The sequence below is a fragment of the Grammomys surdaster genome, unplaced genomic scaffold (genome assembly GCF_004785775.1).
Source record: "Grammomys surdaster isolate TR1022 unplaced genomic scaffold, NIH_TR_1.0 125635, whole genome shotgun sequence".
Taxonomy (NCBI): Eukaryota; Metazoa; Chordata; class Mammalia; order Rodentia; family Muridae; genus Grammomys; species Grammomys surdaster.
The window spans coordinates 1976326-1998366 of NW_021620473.1; the positions used below are offsets into that span (position 1 = coordinate 1976326).

General features: G+C 38.8%; 1 protein-coding gene across 3 annotated transcripts in view; it reads left to right on the top strand.

Annotated features, from left to right (window-relative positions):
• The window catches only part of Nell1 (neural EGFL like 1), an 829837-nt gene that overhangs the window by 634275 nt on the left and 173521 nt on the right, over positions 1-22041 (top strand). For all 3 annotated transcript variants that reach the window (XM_028787438.1, XM_028787439.1, XM_028787440.1), the window contains one exon: positions 19658-19753. In XM_028787438.1, coding sequence (XP_028643271.1) covers positions 19658-19753 — 96 coding nt within the window. The remainder of the gene's footprint in view (positions 1-19657; positions 19754-22041) is intronic.

Below are 22041 nucleotides of genomic sequence, written 5' to 3' on the forward strand. Positions count from 1 at the left end.
CTGTGACAGAGAATGTGTACATGAGAGGGTGTTGGATGAGTCTTTGCTACAGCACTGTCAAGGGGGAAATGGACTTGGCCAGTAAGCTTGCTAAGCACGAGGACATGAGCGCAGGTCTGCAGTACCCACATAGAAAGCCAGGCATAGTGTTCCATGTCTGCAATCACAGTGATGGGGAGGTGGAGACAAGGATCCCATGAGCTCACTAGCTGGCTAGCCTTGCTGAATCAGTAAACTCCATATTCAGTAAGAAACCTGTCTTTAAAAAAAAAAAGGTGAAGAGCAATTAAAGAGATCTAACATCAACTTCCACGTGCATACATCCATGCTCATGCCAGTAACATACACATGCCTACTCTACAACATAACCCAGGATGACAGAACATCAACGTTTAGGTGAAAGTTTATTAGCTTTGAAGTTTCATGAAGTTCTCAAGCTTATTGTCTATCATATATATTTTAAATACACATAAGAGGAACAATTGTTTTCTTCAAAGGCAATTTTGTCCTCTATGAGGGATGCTACTCATGGGTGCTAGTAGCATTAACAGGTGAAGAAATAGTCAGCTTATTCGTGACGCCGGCAACATTAGCACTTGTGTGAATAGTTAAGCTCATCATAGTCTGTCTAGTTGGACCAAAATAGCATTCACAACTCCTAGCTTGAATCTATTGGCAAGAATTGTCAGCATCGACCTTAGACCTTCCTCTATCAGAAAGTAAAATGCTTTGAGAATATATGGTGCCCAGAAGAACATTTGCTGAAAACCTCAGAAAACACTTCGAAGTTTCATAAAGTTCTCAAGCTTATTGTCTACCACATATATTTTAAGTTTAAAATGTTTTTGTCTCAGTCTAAGAATCATTTTAATATTAAAAGTTATAAAGAACTTAGCCTATCATTTGCTTAGTAAAAGACTCTTTGTACATAATGCGAACCACAAGGAGTTTGCTTTCAGCATGCATATTTCTGAATAAACATGTACTGTTGTTTTCCTTGTGTGCTTGAGTTATGTGGAGACACTGCAGTATAGGCTACAGCTCATCACTGCCCTATTGTTCATCTTGATACTCCACTTTAGTACACGTTGGTTACTAGTGTCCTCAGTATGGCCATATCTGGTTTCAGTAGTGTCCCAAGGAGCCAAAAGAATGTACATAAATTGATTGGACCTTTCAATAAATACTTTACAGCATTTTAGATTGTGATCATTGCTATTCACCTTGTAGTTCTTAGAATGAAGAAGAATTGGTCTCTTCACTTGTTATTTCTGAATGGGTGGCAGAACTCACAAATCTGATAGACAGTAGCAATCATATTCAATGGACTGCTGCTTCGAACTCAGTTGACTTGTACACGGGGAGGCTGTACCTGCATTTACCTTTTCTCTCCATGTTGTCTCTGAAATGCTATAGGTCCTCAGTTTCATGTTTCTTGTCCTTGACACACCTGCTGCTGTCACTGAACCTTCTTTTTCTGTCTTTCTTTTCTGGTCTACTTCATGCCAAGTTCTCAGAACCCAAAGGTGATAATCACCAATCTTTCATTTTCATAAGTGGAGATGTCTGGTCCTGGCTGGGCTTGGATCTTTCTCTCCATCAGTTAAAGGATTAGAGGACAGGAAATGAGTTCAGAATAGAACAAAGCTGGTTTATTTGTAAACATTGCAGATTCTAGGATACTGGATACTAGATGAGTTGCATTATCTCTAAGGGATTAGTGTTATCTTGGATTTAGAGTACCCTACCTGCCCAGTTTCACACCTTCTTTCTTTCTATCTGCAGGTCTCCATGAACCTATTTTATAGTAGTGATTGGTTCTCTGCCTCTGTTAAAAAGCAAGGAAATAATTTTAGCAGACCCCCGAGCCTTGGCACATGAGCATGAATGCAGCTATAAAACAGTCCTTTGCCTTAAGACATGGATAAAGATGGATTAGCTATGGTAGTACTTGGTGCCAACTTCCCCTGCTTTTTGTGGTATAACAAGTATGTCAGGGGAAATGGTCTATGTTTTAGAGAAATGGATACTTACTGCTAGGGACAATAAAACTAGAAAATGCCCCAAACAAGGGTTACTATGTTGCTCCCCCCCTTTTTTTATCCTAAGCCTCCATGACCTCATAAAAATTGAATATAGTTGCTCTAGCTTGATTTCATTTGCTATGATAAACACCATGATCAAAGAGCAACTGAGAAGTCAGTGCTGAGTCATGGTCCACCACTAAGTACAGTCAAAGTAGGAACTTAAGATAGAGTTCAAAGCACAAGCCACTGGGGAAGGCTGCTCATCCACAGACTCATGCTCAGATCACGTCTTTATGTACCCTAGATCTACTTGCCCAGGGCTGAGGCCATCCTTATCAGTCACCATTCAAGACAGTCTTTTATAGGCCTGATCTGGGCAAATTGTTGATTGAGGGTCCCACTTATCAGGTGATTCTAGGTTCTACCAAGTTTGTAATAAATGTGAACCGGTCATCATCAAGATACTGGATCATTCTGTTCCCAGTTTTGGAAAATGGAAAACAGTCCTACTGTGAGTAACTAATGGATGAAGAGAACACAATTTTACAAGGCAGCTTTCAAAAAGTCCTAGATCTACTAATACTGAAGAAATGCCATGTCCTGTGGATTTAAAACTCCCCCTGTAGGATGTATCCAGAAGAGGAGAGGGTTGAGTTCTTGGGAGGAGTAGAGGGAGGGGAAACTAATTACCATATGTTATGTAAGGAAAATCATCTATCTCTAATAAGGAAAAATAAGCTCCCTCCCCTGTTTACCAATGCATATTGGTGTTTTCATTGATACCATTATCAATTGTTACATTGATAGTGTCAATGATCCTGTGTATAATGTTCTAACAAAGAAGGAAATAGAAGCCAAACATTTGTAAAAGGCCAATGTCATATTAAAACCCTCGGAAAGTTCTGTCTAGTGGTAACAGGAAGTTTAATCTGCCTGGTGAGGCTGAGCTAAACTTTTCATTTTGTATAAATCTACTCAGTGATTTGTAATTAATGTGCTCAATTAAGAGTAATTGATTATGCATGATATTCAGGAATTTCTTGGGACCAAGGATGGAGACTGGAAAGATAGGCTCTGCATGTTTTCAAAGCTCAAATCTGTTAGGGCAAACTGACTAGTAAGAAGACCGTTGTAGGGTACTGTAATGAATGCCATTGGAAAGTTCTCTGGAAGAATAAAGGAAGAGCCTTGTAGTTGGTTTAAGAATGAACCGTAGTGGCATGTCCATATGATAACTTACAGTGTTTGTGCATATAGCCTTATTGGGAAGCAATGTCTTTGCCTATGTAGTGAGAAAGTTTGAGGTTCAATTCGGGATTCAGTGTGCCTCTTAAATTTAATGGCTGGTGTCAATATAAGAAAACTGGAGTAGAGATTGGATAAAAAAGATACTTGTAAGAAGGATACCTTAGGAAGGGAGAAGCAGAGACTGCAGATGTAAATCCACATGCTAGCTACATCAAACATTCTTGGGCTTTCCCCACCCCCAACCCCCTGCTCAGAACCTCTGCAGAAATTAGCATTGCTTGACCACAGTTGGTTTTATACTCTGAGAGAATTAAGTTATTTGCCCTTTTGTGGGGATCTGTCACCACAATTCTAGGGAACTACTACAAACCTTGAACCTCTGGAGGACAGAGATTGGAGAGGAACTCAGTATGAGTGTGTGTCTCTGTTCAGGGAATATTTGGAGACCAAGGAGTAATTTAAATGACTTACCATTGTAGAAAAAAAATCCTGCTTTAAAAATAATGTGTATAATCACAACTAGAAAACAAAACCCTAAGTCCCAGTTCTAAAGGAAGACAAGAGTCTGCTACCCATCCAGTTCTGTTCACTGAGACAAAGATTGTGTCTGCACTCTGTGGCCTGCCAGTTCATGTATTTAAATGTATTAACAATCCAAACAGCCTGTGGCACCTCACACTTCCATTTCATCACATCAGCTATGGGGACTGAATGGCTGCGTAGCTTTCTAAGCTGGGCCATCTGTTCCCTCTGTTTCTTGTCCTGATCCATAGTTAACTTTTCTTAACATAGGAATGAGGTAGATTCTGCTTAAACCTAAGTGATATAAATCCACTGGTCAGCACAGATCCTTCAAATGGCTACTCACAGTAATGACCCAGCTTCTTGCATCAGTGTATATTAACTCATACATTCATATAAGGTCCTTGGGTTTGTATTTAGTTTCTCATTCTCTCCCATTCCCTCCTATTTCTTCCATGATTCCCATTTGGATTCCCTTATATCCCTTTCTATTTTCATTATTTGGTTAGTTTCATATTCTATATACCTGATTTCCTCGGTATGGTTTATTTCACTTAGCAGGCTGATCCCAATCCCGACAAGTTTCATAAAAACAACATGATTGAATTTTCATATTAGATAAATGATAGTCCAAGTCTACTCATCTGTTAATGAATACCTAGGCCAATGGCACGACCTGATCATCGGGACTGGTATAGTCGTAAACATAGATATGCACCGATCTCTGTGGAGTGCTGCCTTTGATTCCTTGGATATCTACCTTGGGGATGATATAGCTGGGTGCTATGGTAGTTACTGCATTCAGAACATTAGTATAGCTGATAAGTTCTGAGGCTTTCTGCTTATGTTCTCTACGACTCGATCTGTGACTGTGACTCACTTGTCCTTGCCATCTTCAGATGTACTTAATATGAGCCTTTCCCCAATGCAGTGTTCTCTCTACCTGAGAAGCCATCCATCCGTATATTTGCCTGGCCCTCTTTCCCTCTTCTTTCTCAGTGCTTTCAAATGTCAAGTCAGTATTCATCATTTCATGGTCACCCTAAATAGACGTCTCTGCTGCTCTTCCTTTCACCCTGCATTGTTTTTCCCTTTCGTATCTGTAATTTTATTTTTTCTATTGTGTTTATTTAACAAAAAAAAAAACCCTAAAATTTCTAAGATCAGAATCATTACCTGCTCTGTCCTATGTTACAGTGTCAGTGTTGATGGCACTTCTGGCCCTTGCTATGACTTCAGAAGATGGTTATTGAATGAATTGTCTCTTGAAGATCAATGCTTTGTAGAAGAAAAGGCAATATTTAATGAGAATTGTCAGATCCATGCTTCCTTTAAAAACTAAATAAATTATGCATATAATATTCTTGGAAACAGATTGTAATGGCCTATGGTGGGATCTAGTAGTAGACTCATTTCCTTTTCATCCACACAAAGAAAAAAAGAAAGAGAAACAGGACTGAGTCCTTAATCAGTGGGGTATATAAATAGCAAATTGATCCATTTTGTTTGAAGTTGCTTTTTTTTTTTAACTATAGGCTACCTTCTCTTCTAAAATTTTGTTCTTATCCAACTTTTCTTGCCCCTAGTTCCTTTCTTTCACAGAGCAAATGGCATAGATCCTGAAGCTCTCCTGCCATCAGTGCCTTCTTTGGGAGGTTTAGCTCCACTCCCCTGCTCTCTATAGATACTTGCTGGGCTCTGTATATCAGTCATTCTCCCTTTTGCCTGGATATTTTCCTGCCACCTTAGTTGAAATTTTATTGCATTGATAAGTTACAATGCTTTGCCCAGTGTAGACATAAAAGCAATGTTTAAGAACAGTCTTAACATTTGCATTGATACTTGATAACTTTTGCATGCATGTGGGATATGAGGTGGGTGTTTTCACTCATCTGTACACCATGTAATGGTCAAATTAGGGTGTTTAGCACGTCTGTTGTCATAGAACTTCATCATTTTCATGTGATTATCATTTAGACTCCATCCTTGGAGGTGTGTTTAGTCAGTCAGTGGTTATTAACTACATTCACCTACTCTACAGCAGTGTCCAAGAATTTATTCTTCTCAACGGTAATGTACTTGCTTACCAATTCCCCCTCAATTTCTATGTACCGTCTCTCTCCAGCTTCAGATAATCACATTTTATTCCTTTCAGATCAGTTTCAGTTAGCCTGCACATAGAAATGACTTTCTGTCATATTGTCTTCCTGCTCCTGGATTGTCTCATCTAATATAATAACCTCCAAGAGCATCCATGTTTCCATAAGTGATAGAATTTCATCCTTTTTGTGGCTGAGTAATAATTCATTGTGTATACATGTATTTTCTTTATTCATTGAATCTATGAGTACTTTCCTTGATCCTATCTCTGTATGAGGCACGGTGAATAAGGCTGCAATAATTGTAAGTATATCTCTTTACCTACTGATTCTATTTCCCAGCTGGATAGAATGCATGGTATATCATGCATTAGTTCTATGTTTTACAGCTTTGGATGAGCCACCAACGTATTTCCCACAATGCTGCACTAAATTACTTACCATAAGCAGAGGGTTGAGGAAGAGTTTTGAAAGCTCCCACCAGATGTAGATTTCTCTCCACTGAGAGCTAAGTTGTGAGAAGCTTTTCCACTGAGCAAAAAGATAGGCATTAGGAAAACATCCTGATTATGCCCACAGGAAATAAACACAAAAGCATTTTGCTCTGTTTCTCCATAGCTGCTGTCATGTGTGCTAAAGGAGTGGATAAAATGCAGACTCAGCATGTATAAGGAGCTCAACCTAGTTGAGTAAGGCTGTAGAAAGGACTGCCATGGAGAATATAAAAGGGACCAGTGTAGAGAGGGAGGATGCATCAATCCTCATACCACTGGCTTTGCATTTAACTTACTGTCTCACCTCCAGTACAACTTGAAGAGGAGGTCTTCATTCAGCAAGAGGGGAACCACGGCTCAGAAAACATGGCTACCCTGCTGAAGGTCACATAACTGCTCAGCTCAGATTCAGGATTCCTTCATTCTTATAGACTGTGTTTTTACCCTGTCTATACTGCCTATAAATTAGAAATACACTGTGAGGGATCTGAGCTTAAACCTTTCAAAATAACATTAGCACAAGAATGAAGGCAGCCTGTGCTGTAGATGTGAAACAGCTCGACTTCTAGGAGGGCCAATAACCAAGCATTGGAGAGGCTTCGAGCCTGGCAGGTGTGAGCGGCATTGAGTGCAGACATTAATCAGAAGTACCCACTCAAGAGGACCCTATGTTTGACCTTGAAGGCAGCTGAAGAAAGAAAAAATATATTTGTGTGTGTATGTGTCTACAAGAAGCAGACTTTGCATTTCATGCATTACTTCACAATTAATCATTCCAAGGCTGAATTCCCAGGTTAAAAAATGTCTTCAAGAATGGAATGGAAACAAATTTTTTTCCATAAAATATAAAGAATAGCCTGACCACCCTGTAAGTTACAGCTTTCTTTGCTTTTATTTTACTCATAGTGGTGTGTCTCTCACCAGAGAGCTTGCCCCATGTGTGTGTAAGTGTGTAACTAATAATTATATAACTATAGTCCCAGCAGTAATTACTATTCTGTGAATGCCTGGAAGTGAACACATGAATTCAGGTAGCCTTAGAGATCAGAACAGTTTCTTTGGAAAGAGAGAAGGCTACAGAGGTTCCCACAAGTCCCACATCACACAGCTAAGAAACAGCCTGTGACTGACTGCCCAGAAGATGTCCACTGAAAACCTTGTATTTAAAAAGGTGGAGTGGATGTGAGAGGCTGAAGTAAGGAATGCTGTGACTGGGACAGGGATCTGTTCCTCATTTCCATTTTCTCCATCTTTCTCCTCTGCCCCTGCTTTAATATCTAAAATAAATTGCCTCCCATTTGGTCAGAGCTGACATGCTCTCATAATCATGGACTGTCATGTGCTAACCCTAAGCATGGCCAGAATCCTGTAATCATAAATTCTTACATTCAGCCTCATGATTAACTTTTCCTTGATCAAAGCGCCTCTCTTTGCTCTCTTCAGCTTTCCCAGGCATGCACACACACACACACACACACACACACACACACACAGACACACACGACAATACATTTAACTTAAAAAAAAGATTACTGGGAGGTGATATCTGTGGAGTTTTTCAGGGGCTACCTGGTGAAAATGAGAAAAGGAAAAGCCCACTTAAGAACTCTAGCCCACCCATATTACTGTTTCATTCCACAGGAGTTAGTATCAAATTCCGTGCAGTTATATGAGATTGCAAAAAGTCTTTTACTCAAGACACTTTGCTGGGGTTTATTACTTTGCAGGTCTTCAGACTGTCACCTGTGTGAGTGATCTAAGTACTGCTAAAAAGCAGTATAGGAAGAGCCCTTCCGATTCTTACCTGGGACTTGTCGTTCACTGCTTGTCGTGACAAGAGCACTTCCAGCCTCTTATTTCTTAGGGTTCCTAGGAACCTTCAACATCAAAATTTACTTAGATTTATATTTCTTGTTGTGATAGATGATTTGTTCTTAAGTTTTATAGCATAGAAAGTCTAAAATAATAATAATATATAATAATAATAATATTATTATTATTACTATTATTATTGATTTAAGTACTGATAATTAAACCCAAGGTGTTGTACATACTAGGAAAGTAGTTCTATCACTGAGCTATATTCCTAGTTCTTGACTTAATTTCATGAATTTTGATTTTCAAACACGGTCATAAGTTTATTCTATTACTTGTTCCAGGTTTTGTCCCAATAACTTAATAATTTCTTTGTTACTGAATTCAGAGGTGAGGAATCTCCTATCATAGAGTAGATATACACACCTCTTTTTAGAAGGAAGGATGCAACCACCTTTGTACTTGGGCAGCTAATGCTGAATTACATTAGTCAACCTAGAGAAAGAAGCTGATGGTCTTAAGATTTAACTTCGCCTGAGAGCTTATGATGTGTGGCCATGCTGCCAAGGACTTTACCTAGTCTGTCTCTTTTAATCCCACTGTCCCCAGTCAGCTGTAGATTCTCTCCTTGCTGTGATTAAATGACTTGTCAGACAACAAAGGAGAGGAATCAAGATTGAAAGCAAAGCCTATGCTTTTGAGTCATACTCATATGCACTAATTGAGTCATAGGCTGTAAGGAGCATGTGCCCAGGTGCCTGGGGTATTTGAGCATGGTACAAGTGACACATTTCAGGTTTGACATTAATAATGAGTCATCATTATTGTTTTTCAAACCTTTTCTCCTGTAGTAGGGTGTGAACTCAGGGTCTTACTCATTCCCTAGTTCCCTTTCACATTTTGCTGAGTAAGAAACCATGACTAACTGGCCCTGGTTGGTTTTGAACTCAGTCTGTGCCCGTAGAGCATGTGCTCCTATCCCCTTACTGTCCTCTGTGGCTGGAATTGCAAACCTGTGCCTCCAGACACACTTCTTCTGCTTTCCTTTGATCATCTGTCTTTCTGTAGTTGAGAATTTTGAGCCCATTTGGATGTTGCCCTTTTGTCCTCTCTTGGGCAAAAGCCACCACACACTTTCTTAATGAAACTGGAACAGTGGGAAGATAAGCAACAAGAATCTTAAATCCCTTCTAAGACAGATGGGTGCCTTATGAGGAAAACAAGCAGAAACCAATTTCCTTGAATTGGTCTATGTATCTTTAAGAAATTAAAGAGATTGGATAATTGGTAATGGGCAGAAACATATTCCACATGGATCTGGAGAATGGAAAGTCCGTGGGTGTAGGTGGGTGTGAGGGGATTGAAGGGAGTTGGGATGGGACAGCATTAGAATAGAAGATATTCCATGGTTGACAGAGAGGAAGGGGGAAAAAGAAACTTCTTGAGGTCACAGCAATATTTCATTCATAAGGGTATAGAACCCAACCAGTACTTAGCCCTCTTAGGAGACTTATAACAAACATTAACTTGGAGGAGACATTAAAAACACGGCATAGCTTCTTCTGTGAATCAGACCAGAGTCAGTGTTTGTAACACATTGAGCAGAGACAGGGCTTCTTCTTATATCTGGAAATTCTGAAAGCACTCTTTGTTCTTCCTAGTTGTCCCACAGCTTTATGCCTTAGCTAAGAATGTTCATTCTCCAGCCTGCAATACACCCAGCCCCAGTATGCCTGGCTATTGTTTACTTTTTCCAGTTTAGCTCAGGCATTAGTGCTATGAGTGTACTCTTGAGCTTGTTGGGGAGATAGCCTTCCCCTCCTCTCAGCCTCTTCCTGACCAGATGCAGATGGTACTGTAAAGACCTCGGAGTCAATATTTGAAGCACATGCTTTGTTCCTCAGGGTCTTTGCACCTACTCTAACCTCTGTCTGCTTAGCTCTTCTGCTGGACACTGCATGGGTCACTACTCCCTGTGTACTATTAGTGAAAACCCTTATTAGTGATCAACATCAATGACTTGAGACTTTCAATAGACTTCTACTCACACCCAACTGACTTTTGACCTTCTCATTTATAATAAATATAACATATACTTTCATTTGCATTTTTGTTTATTTTATATGTTCTCTTTTTTGGGGGTTGAGCCTATAAGCTGATGTGCCCTTATCTGCTCTGTTTCTGTTGGTGTCCTGGTTCTCAGAATCATCTCTGATACCAAAGCTTTTCTCAAATAACTGCATACAAGACTGTTTGCCTTCTCTCAGATTTTCCACTATTGATATCCCAAGCTCGATGGGTCATTGGGAAAATTATCCTGTGTATTTGATACTGGTAGACTGGTAGAAGTCTACCAGTCAATACAACTAGAATTATCCCCAGACAGAATGATTCTTCCTTGCTGAAGTAGAGAAGATACTGCCTTTCCTGAAGCTAGTCTATTAGGCCTTCAGATGAAAGGCTATCGGGGCCACTTGCAGCTAAGGACACCGGCTATGTGGCACAAGATGTGCTGAACTGGTTTGACATGTTCAAAGAATTATTTCAAATTTCATTACATAGTTTATGAAAGAGATTTTATTATCAAAATCCATCGCTCTTTACGTAAAGAATTTGGGTATTGGCAGCAGGTTTCATACAACTTGTGGCAAAAGTATAGATGAATTAAGAATTGCAAAATACAGGACTTTGGTCCTTCAGAACGTCAAGATCTGGTTAGAAAAGCATGTGTGTTGAAGCAAACAAATGCAGAGGGGCTTGTTATCTCACCTCCCAATCTCCCCTTCCCATCTGCAGTGTATCTTCTGTTACAGGGGGCTTTTGTAAAAAGATTTAGATGAAAAATATTCTCTGCCTTGGGTGCCATTTGTGTGTGTGTGTGTGTGTGTGTGTGTGTGTGTGTTGCAAAGACACCCATGGATACAGCACATAAAGCACACTGTTTTTATATCACTTTTAAAATTTAAATAATGTTTTATTGTTTGACAGTTTCCTGCTTGTGTAGTGAAATTTAGTCAACTTTCACCCCCACCCCTCTCTTAGCCCTCCTACTTGCCCCACTGAAATCCTTACTCCCAACATGTCTTCTTCTGTCAGCCTTTCTAGAGTTAAACTCGTCTAAATTTAAAATCTTAGAGTCTGTATAAGCATAGTCAAATGCCCCATTCTCTTACAAAGTACTGTGTGCTTCAATGACACATAGGTCATGACAGTATGTGAAACAAACAATTTTATAGTTAATTTTAACCTTTTATTTTCATTTTTATGCCTGTATGTCACATGTGTGTACAGTGTGTATAGTGCTGGCAGAGGCCAGGAGATGACATCAGCTCCCTGGAAGCTAGATTTCACCTGCAGCCTGACTGGGGATGAAACATGGGTCCTCTGAATGAGCTATAATGTTCTTAATGGCTCAGTCTTCTCTCTAGCCCAAGATATGTTTTAATGACATAGGTTTAGTGGATTGTGAAAGTAAAGCCTTGGACCATAGATGATTTACAAATGGTGTCGGGCAAAACAGAGTCAAACAGACAAAACTGAATAGGACAGTATAGAAAATATCACAAAGAATTCTACATAAGAGGAGAATTATTTGTCTTTGGCTTACCTCACGTACATATACATATGTATGTATGTATGTATGTATGCAAATGTATATGTGTATATACATGTATTTGATGTATATGTGTGTATGTATATGTGAGGGTCTACATTTTAAAAGATTATTTCTAATCATTTTATAATGGTGTAATGATACCACTATGGAAGCATAGTCTTTAGCCAACTGATAGACAGAGACCAGGAAGCAAACCTGAGAAACAGATGAAGTTTTAAGGCAAGGTGATGGCTGACACACAGATCTTAGCATCTTCTGCTTGTCTGTGGCTCCCTGCTTTCTCCTTCACCACTGTGCCTCTCATCTCACTTTCTTTTTCTCTTTAGCGCCTTCCCTCATGAAAAACCTTGGCCAGAAATGTCACATTTCCTGAACCATCTAGCAAAAAGTCCCCTTGACTTTTCTAGACCCGATGTAGGCATTAGCTCTGTTGGGAAGCTTTGTCTCAGACCTCTTGGCCCAGTTATAGTCTCTCTCTGTCCCCAACTGTTCTTACTGCTACTGTAGGTTTTTATACACATTTATGATGCCATTGTCTGCTGTTATAGTGTAGGTTTCTCTGGAAAGGGGACAATGTTCCTGAGTAGGTATAGATTTCTCAGTACCCAGTTTATTGTCTACACACTAGAGACAGGAAAGCCCTAACAGACACAGCTTGGAGATGCCGTGAGAACTCCCACTTCCAAATCCACTTAGTAGAGGCAAAAGCTTTGACGCCTTGCTTAGGTATGAGCTAGAATTTTCATCTGATAAATGTCTGTCATGAGTGTACCAGGATGCTGTAATAAGGAGATGGAATCCTGCCATGGAATAAGTTTCCTAAGAAGACAATTTTGTACTGAAGGGAAAAGCAGAAACTTCCATGGGAGCTGCTGGTATTACAACTGATCATGTTGAAAGTGACTTGTTTTGCTTTTAAAAACAGAGTATGGGAGGGGTGTGTCTGGAGAGATAGCCTAGCCATTAGGAGCACAAGTTACTCTTTTCTAGACCTGGGTTTTGTTCTAGTACCCAATATTGGGTGGCTCACAATTGTAACTCTAGCTCCAGGGGAACTGACAGTCTTTTTTTTTCACATCTATAGCCAACTGCACTCATAAGCATTTATCCCTATAGAAATACATACATATATATATATATATATATATATATATATATATATATATGTATGTATATATATATAATTAAAAGTGAAAACAAGTATTTTTAAAGTTTGATATTTATGTTTTATTTATTTTTATTGCTTGACAGTTTTATACACATAAATAATTGTAGTGAGAACATAGAAATGGAAACATTATGGTTGTACGTTTTTGTTTAAATCCCAGGTGTGGGATACAGGGCTGCTTCAGATTATCCACAGCAGCAGGCTATGATTTACCTTATGCTCTGGCAGGGGTGTGATTTTGCCAGCTGTAGATAGATTTTGCAAACATATGACATTTAGAATTCTGGGGACTCTTGAGAGGGTATATAAATGCAAGAGCCTCAAGACGGTACGTTACCCTCTGCTGCTCCTCCTCCTGCTACCGCTGCTGCTGCTGCTGCTGCTGCTGCTGCTCCTGTGGTTGCTGTTACCTGTTGTTATTCATGGTTTTCTGGTTGATGTTTTTTGTTGGAGATATCCTAAATTGCTCCCAAGGAATTTGATTCCTAATCAGCAGGAAGTAATTTAATGATATTGATGTCACATTTCCTCTCTAGTCTTCTTCTTTCTGTTCTATCTGTTGTAGTGTTGGAAGGGATTAGGGTTGAGAAGGGTGGTTGAAATAGTAACCCATAAAGTAGCCAAAAGTCTGGCTACAGATTGCAGCCATTTTAATTTTCTATTCCCTTGAGTCTCACTCCACTTTCCTCTTCCGCTGATCTTTTCCAAAGTTTTCCTTGTAGTTTCATGTCTGTTTTGTGTGTATAACCTCCTGCTTATGCAGGACTGACTGCATGAGCATATGTGGAATGTGGGAGCCTAACAGCCCTTTATGACACACCTGCCCCACAGCCACTACTAACTGTCAGTTGATGGTGAGTTTGAAAGTGAATAATTATTAAATTATGCAGTGCATCATGGACTGGAGACTTGAATGACAACCAGTGAGAACTGAAGACAGTTGCATGTTTTATATTTTATCACTGATTGGTGTTCTGAATGATTGTTTGTCCTACTTGTCTCTGTGTTTTCAGTTTATTTTACAGAAAGATTAAGAAAAGCAACGTTGAAAGAAAAAGGGGATGAATAAAACAACAGGATTCTGGTCACAGCAATATTTCATGGACTTAACTGAATAGCTTTATTTAGTGAACCTAACCAAGTAACTTTATTTAATGAACTTAGCTGAGTAACTTGGAGTAAAAGTTTTTCCATCTCATCATTACTGACATTTTAGGCCAAGGCTTTCTTCTTTGTGCAGGGCTTTCCTCTCCGTTGTATGAAAAGTGACATCTTAGGACACAGTAGGATTTTATCCTAGCTCTACCTTGCCAACCCAAAGAACTTTGAAGGCCCCTTTGATAAGCTACTTGTTCTGAAAAAGACTAAGAATTAAGCAAGAAACTAAACATGAGGAGATACTATCCCCTTCATTGTTGGCAGAACTGATTTGAGAATGGGAGTTTATGTCTGAGACTATATCAAAAGGGTACAGAAGGCTGATGTGACCCTAAGGCCACCAGCTCCCTAGAGAGGAAACTTGGCACAGTGCTGTGTTGAAATGACCAGGTTTTAGTTCAGCTCAACCTACTTCAAACTTTTAATGCATATGACCGAGTCAACTATAATTTATTGAATCTGACTTTGATTTATTAGTAATAAATCAACAATTGAGTTTAACAGCCTAATTGCTGCCTTGTGCATAAGTCTAGATTAGATTAGAAATGATAGGTTTGCCTGCTTGTAATTTTAGGTGCTTCTATGGCCATCTCCTGCTTCTTTTATCAAACAAACATCACCCTTATTTCCCATGGGATGGACCCATGGGATGGACCACGAAAAATTAGTTATAGAGAGGGGTCAGAAACAAACCCAAGGAAGGATGCTCACTTGCCAGGATTTTACGATGCTTAGGAACTAAGTATATGCCAGTAAAACTTGAAGAGGACCAGGAGACGTGTTCAGTGTGTGAAGGGCTATTACTCTTTATTGGTGTATACCACAGTTATTGGATGTAACACCTGGTTCCCGTGCATACCTCAGTTGATTTCACATGCCAGGATTGTTTCTAGCACAAGCATCCATTCTTCTTGTGGATTAAATCCCACTGTGAGGTTTCTGATCTCATTTTCCTTGCAAATATAAAGAGTTCTCTTAAAAACAGAAGCATACCTTCTTCGAGTTGATCTGATCAAGCATCTCCTTCAGGGCAATAAGTTAATAACAAATGGCACTAAGACAACAGATCGAAGCCTGTAATCTCATTGCCTTTCTTCAATCTCTTTATGCCATGCTTCAGATTCTGGATCGTGGCTGATAAATAAACAGCTTATTAAGTCCCAAACCCGTGTCACAGAATTTCTCTGAGTTTGTAAGGGAGTTAAGATCTCAGATCTGTGGTTATTTATTTTCTAAGGCCATTGAGTCAGGAAAGACTAGAAAATGACTGTTATCTGGCCCCGGTGACAAACCTGGTCATGAGGATATTGTGCTCATGTATTGTGCTGAGTGGCTGAAGTTAGTAACTTAATCTCACCCTCTCAAAACATCATCATTAATAATCATTAATAAACATCATTAGTAATCATCAGTGCCTTAGAAATGAGGAAATTGAGATACAGAGAGATGAACTATTGTGCCAAAGTTCACATAGCTCTCAAGCCTAAGGCAGACTGTGGGCTATAGACTTTCTAACAGCTCAGTGTAGAAGCCAAGAAGGAATACACTAGTGGCATGGCATGTTTAGTTCTGATGCCCACAAAGCTATGCTGTTCAAGCTGTAGGTCTCCGAATAGACTTTCCTTTGTAATGTTGGTTGGGTTGATAATTGGTCAAGAAAGCTTATCAGGTTCGGTCCTTCTTAGAAGGAGTAATAAAATACTCAAGGGAGCAAATATGGAGACAAAGTGTGGGACAAAAACCGAAGGAGGGGCTGTCCAGAGACTGCTCCTCCTAGGTATCCATCCCATGTGCAGTCACCAAAGGTAGACGCTGATGTAGATGTCAGGAAGTGCATGCTGACAGGAGCCTGATATAGCTGTCTCCTTAGAGGTCTGTCAGAGTCTGACATATTCGGAGGTGGATGCTCACAGCTAACCATTGAACTGATCATGGGGTTCCCAATGGAGGAGTTAGAGAGAAGACTGAAGGAGCTGAAAGGGTTTGCAGCCACATGGGGAGAGTAATAATACCAACCAACCAGAGCTTCTAGAATCTAAACCGTCAGCCTGGGAGCACATAGGGAGGGACCCATGGCTCCAGCTAGCTGTATATGCAGGGGAGGATGGCCTTGTTGGGCATAGGTGGGAGAGGAAGTCCTTGGTCCCATGAAGGCTGAATGCCCAGTGTGGGGGAATTCGAGTGTGGGGAGGTGGGAGTGGGGGTTGATTAGAGGCACATCCTCATAGAAGCAGGAGGAGGGGGCATAGAATAGGGGGTTCCTGGGCAGGAGGAAATGAGGTAAGAGGATAACATCTGAAATATAAATAAAATATCCAATAAAATTAAAAAAAAAGAAAGCCTTTCAGGGCACTAGTGATCACCAACTATGTTTAAACTAGAACAGAGCAGCTTCTTTTTGGTATTTTATAAATCAAAGCAAGAGAACTGTGTCTTGATTTTACTAAGGTAGTTAAGTTTTGAATGACAAGGCTGTTTTTTTTTAATTACTTTTGTTGTAATTTTTTCTTTTTTTTTCATCTAATGATCAAGGGGAGGGGGAATTATTTCTTTCTTTATTCCAGATAAATTTCTTTTAAAATTGCTATGTGCCTAAATGTATAAGAGATGTAAGCAGACAGAAAAAAAGTAAGTATTACCAAGTAGCTAAATGAACAGAATATTCACCTTCTTATTTATTATAGAACTATCTACAAAAGAATAAACCTACCTTTCTGAGCATAGGATTACAGGTTAGCTTGTATTGTAACAGATGAAAGGTCTTTTTGTAGATGAAGCTGTTTGCTTGAGTCATAGCTCTGCCAGTGAGTGACAATGTAGTCTTGCTTTCTGAACCTCATTTTGAACATTTTTTATATCAAAACAGTAACAACTTTCAATATTGATATCATCAGCATGTGTTGGAAAACTTCTTGTAAGGATGGTTTATTTTAAAGGTCTTTAAGTTTTTATTTTATTTTATGTATGTGTGTGATTTCTTTGTGTGTATGTCTGTGCACCACAGGCATGTAGTCCATGCAGAGGACAGAAGTGGGCACTAGATTCTTCAGGAACTGGAGTTACAGATGGTTGTGCATCAATACGTGGATGCTGGAGGACAAATGTGGATTTCCTAGGAGAATAGCCATTTCTCTTAGCTGTTGAATCTATGTAGTTTCCAGGAAAGTTTTGAATGATTTGACACCAATCTGTACTTCATAGTCACCATGATGCTGCTGCCAACTAATTTTACATAACTATGCACACAGCACAATCTAGGTAAAGTCCTTTATACTACAAACTCATCATCAAAGAACTCTTTACATATTCACAGATTGTCACAAAAGCCTCACAGGCCCCTCACAGATTTTCATATTATTATTTTTATATAAGAAATAGTTTTATATAAAACCAAAACCACATACATACTCATCTTTTAACAAGGTCCCTAGATCCTAGGTAATATCTATCTGTATACTAAGGAAAGTCAAGCTGAACTTTCTCCTTCCAGCCCTGCCATCTTCTGCCACCCCCTGAACTTTGTCACCTGCTTCCCTTTGTCACTCTTACTCTGCAGAAAAACTTTGATATGTTCCTGTGATCCACAAGTATACTTTAAATATCTCATTAAAAATGCCTTTCACAATAGCATACACTGTGTGACTTCTCAAGATGCATATAGGTCTCTTGATGAATACACCAAAGCAGATTTTGCCTAAATCTTTCTTTACTCTCTTTCTTTCTCTTGTATCAGTGTGGTAAGATGCTGTAGAGTAGCAAATAGTCCTTCAATTCCAAGGTCTGCACTCTCCTCTAGCCCAGAAAGCAGCTCAAAATTAATCGCTGAATCTGTAGAATATGAATCTACCCAAGAGATAGTAAATGATGCGGAAAACAGCAACATTGTGATAAGTTCTACCCCCTTTGGCTGATTCTCAGCTATCTAAACACACCCTGTGGCTTTTTATAGCTAGACTCATATTAATTAAGCAATGATGGCAACATACGGCCAGGACATTTTTCCAGGGTGACATTTTCTTACTACAATTAAAATTTAAAACTCTTGTGTGTGCAGCTCTCATACGACTGAAAGGAACTCAATCTTAACTGTGCCAATCAGCTTCATTAATAGCAAGTTTTAATGATTGTGTTAGTCAACAGATCACATGATAGGTTATATGGTAACACCCTTCAGTGGTTTATCCTGGATGGATGGACTGCAGAATTTCAGGGGTGGAAATTTTGTTTTTACCTGAGCAACCTGAAAAGTGGAGAATAAGCCATCCAGCAAGTATCTTCTATAACTACCAGGAGACAGATGCTGAGATTAGGGCATAGAAATGAGCAAACGCATCTTAGCTAGCTGTCCTTCAGGGCCTCATGGCGGTGGTGTCAGGGTGCTAACTGTGTGTAAAGGACAATTGTGAGTGCTGCTTTGCTATGGGTGCATAACTAGAGACCTCCAGCCTCCCAACAGCTGAGAAATATTTGAGGGTAAAATCTGGGTTTCATTTCTGTTTCAATGATAAAGCCTCCTAATGAAAAGAATGTAAGTTTGTAAAGTACTCAGAGTTCCAAGTCATAGTTCTGCTGGAAGTCAAGGCAGGGGTGAGTTTAAACAGCTAATTCTCCTACTGTTAAGTGTAGAGATTAGACCCAAGGGTCCTTGCCTGCTTGTTTTTATTCAGCTAGCTTCCTCTTCTACTGTACTCTTCAGGTTCCCCTGTGTAGAGGACTGTGGTACCCACACCGGACTGGGTCATTTTATATCAATTTGCAATTAATATAATATCTTATAGAAAAGCCCATAGGGCAGTTTGATGTAGGAAATTCTTCATTAGGATTCTCTTCATTGGTTATTCTATATTGTATCACATTTACAATTAACATCAAGGGTCTTAGATGGGTTTGGATAGCTTTGTAAAATGTGGAAATTAAGTCCACACCCTATCAAGGCATATTTCACATTCAGATAATTTTCTTAAGTCAAGAATTTGAGGTGAGCTAAACACCTTAGCTATGAGAAAAATGAGTTATTTATGGAGGCAAAATACTGGAGCCAGCTTAAATATTCAAGTGTAAATGTTTCATTACATTTATTGTTTTATAAAAAAAACTATCAAGCACCAAAGATACATTTGAAAAAGTAAAGAATATATTGTCATAAAAGATAATATAAATGATACTTATTGAGAAAAAATGGGTTCTAAGACACTGGGTATTAAAAAAATCTTTGCTCCCAGCCCCACCTTTCACTTTTGAGCTATTTGTCTCAGATTATTTCAAATAAATCCATAATGACGGCAGAAGGACCCTCTGTCAATGCCAGTTCTCATTTAGCCCATGTCAGGTTTAAGTGCAACACCTTAAACCAATTATTTCAGTTGATTTCATATAAAGAAACATATTGTTATATTTATTTCTTTGTGTGTATAGAAAAACTTGAATATGCCAATTCCAGGTGTATTTCCTGGAAGAATATATATATATACGATTACATTAGCTAAACAAAACCTTCGCTTCCATTACAGCATTTTGTGAAGAGGGTTGCAGATATGGAGGTACCTGTGTGGCTCCTAACAAATGTGTCTGTCCTTCTGGATTCACAGGAAGCCACTGTGAAAAAGGTAAGATGAATCTGACCTGTTTTTCAGGTGTGTTTATGTAAGTGGGGGAAGCAACTCAAAGAGAATAAATGGAAGCTGTTTCCCTCAGGGGTCTCTGTGAGCTGACATTGTGTTTTGATAGTGGATTTTCCAAAGCTGGTTCGTTTTGATGACTATACTGTATAATAGGCTTTTTCTTTCTGTACATGGAATCTTATCCACCCTCACTCCAATGCATCTCGCTTAGCCAGGTCAAGTCTTTTCCCTGCTGTAATTTGCTGTGTGTGTTTTTATTCAGTACTAATTAGAGATAAGATGTGATGAACTGACCTGCCCTACTTATCATCAACCCAGTAGCTGTTCACAAAACTACTGGAGTTATTACAATCTGCTGTGTTGATGGAATCTGAATGAGCAGCACCTGTTCTTTGCAGTAAAGCATGTTAAATAATTCTGGCAGGAGGATTATTAGTGTGCTTAGGATTTTATTTCAATATTGGTTTATTGGGAACATTATCATTCATGAACTCAATAATACAAGGCAGTTAATATCAGTATGTTTCCTCTTATGCACCTTTCTGTTCATACTAAATGTAGCATTTACATGTGCCACTCGTTAGGGAAGTCTAGTCCATCTGGTGATAGGGAATGCCCTGCCTATGCATATGAGACATTTGTAATATTTTGCACTAGCATGTGCAAGTAAACATCTATTTTTTGCCATACTTTTTCAGAGATACACTCACTGCATTGTGCTTTCCTGAGTCTGGATATCACATCATAGCTTAGGAAAACGGGCATGATGCTGTATGTAGCCCTGTTAGTCAGGTAGATGGGTGTATACTTATCAAATGCTATAGATAAGAATAGATACTGTCTTCTTTCCTTTGGGCTTAAAAGCTTCTGAATTCATGTCATGGATTTTAAAAATGAGGCCATTTGCTGGGAATAGTGGCATCCACCTTTAATCTCAGCAGGAGGTGGGAAGCAGAGGTAGATATATTTCTGAGTTGGAAGCTAACCTGATCTATGTAGAGAGCCTCTAGCCATTCACGACTATACAGTGGAACTCTGTTTCAAAAAAACAAAACACACAAAAAAGTTACCTTTCTTCACTCTGGCCAACAGGTAACATTTCACTGTGTATTCTGTACATTTGCATACTAACCCTTTAAAAAGATGTCCAAATTTAGCTACATTGAATATTCAGTAAGTAAATCAATGACTGACTGGGCCATTGTTTCTACATTTTGCAATCTTATCAACAAACTACCTAGCGTTTATTGAATAGCAATAATTAATTGGCTTGTCTTTTTTTAAGTGCCAGATTGCATCATGGTAGACTTGCCTTGTGGAGGCTAAGAATTCCTGTTCAACTCTAGTAAACTTAGTGATAACAGCTCTTGCAATACATTTAATTTTAATTATATTTTAAAGGAAAAAAGAAACAGAATTTTTAGTTTTTATCTAGAACCCATTTGTTTCCTTAAACTGGGAAGAATGGTGATAAGCATCATGAAGTTGCAGACACTATTGCTAATGCTATGCCATCTCTATATACTAATGATGCTAATCTTTTTCAGTGGGTATTTTAATACTTGAAAGAAACATTAAAGAGAGAAGGGTTTTTTTTTCTGTTTTCTTTTGTTAGATAAAATCTTGTGATATAAGCTTGGTTGACTTATTAGACCAGGCTGGCCCTCAACTCAGAGTGATTTATCAGCCTCAGCTTCAGATTGCTTGGATTAAAGTTGATCACTCCCATGGCTATCATGAAATACATATTTTTACTCCCAATTATCTGGATGACAATCTAAAGCTGATCTGGGGTCAATGACATTTTCAAATATACCAAACTGAGAGTATTATTTAAATTGCTTCTCATAGCTTATGATGTATATTCTTACTTCATTTAGAGGTCAACATTAAGGAGATGTGGAAATAAAACAAGAAAGTAAGACCTAATAAAATTATAATAGTCAATGTCAAATGTTTATTGTATAAAGAATACAATGTCTAACTCCAAAAGTTAAGCTATCACTTTCATGAAATTGTATTGATAAGTAGTAAGAGGTTTTGGAGTGTGTTTTATGCAATTAAATAATAAATTAAAATATTTAAATGCAGTTCAATATTTTGAGTAATAATAAATTGTATAATATAAAGAAATAAATTTTGCCTAAAACAAAAATAGTGCATAGATCCATCTCTACCCAAGGATCAAAGAGTATTGAGAATGAACAGGCAGAATCATGCAAGAGCCAGACGATGGGCAGGATGTAGAAACACTGTCATCTAGATGCAACAGG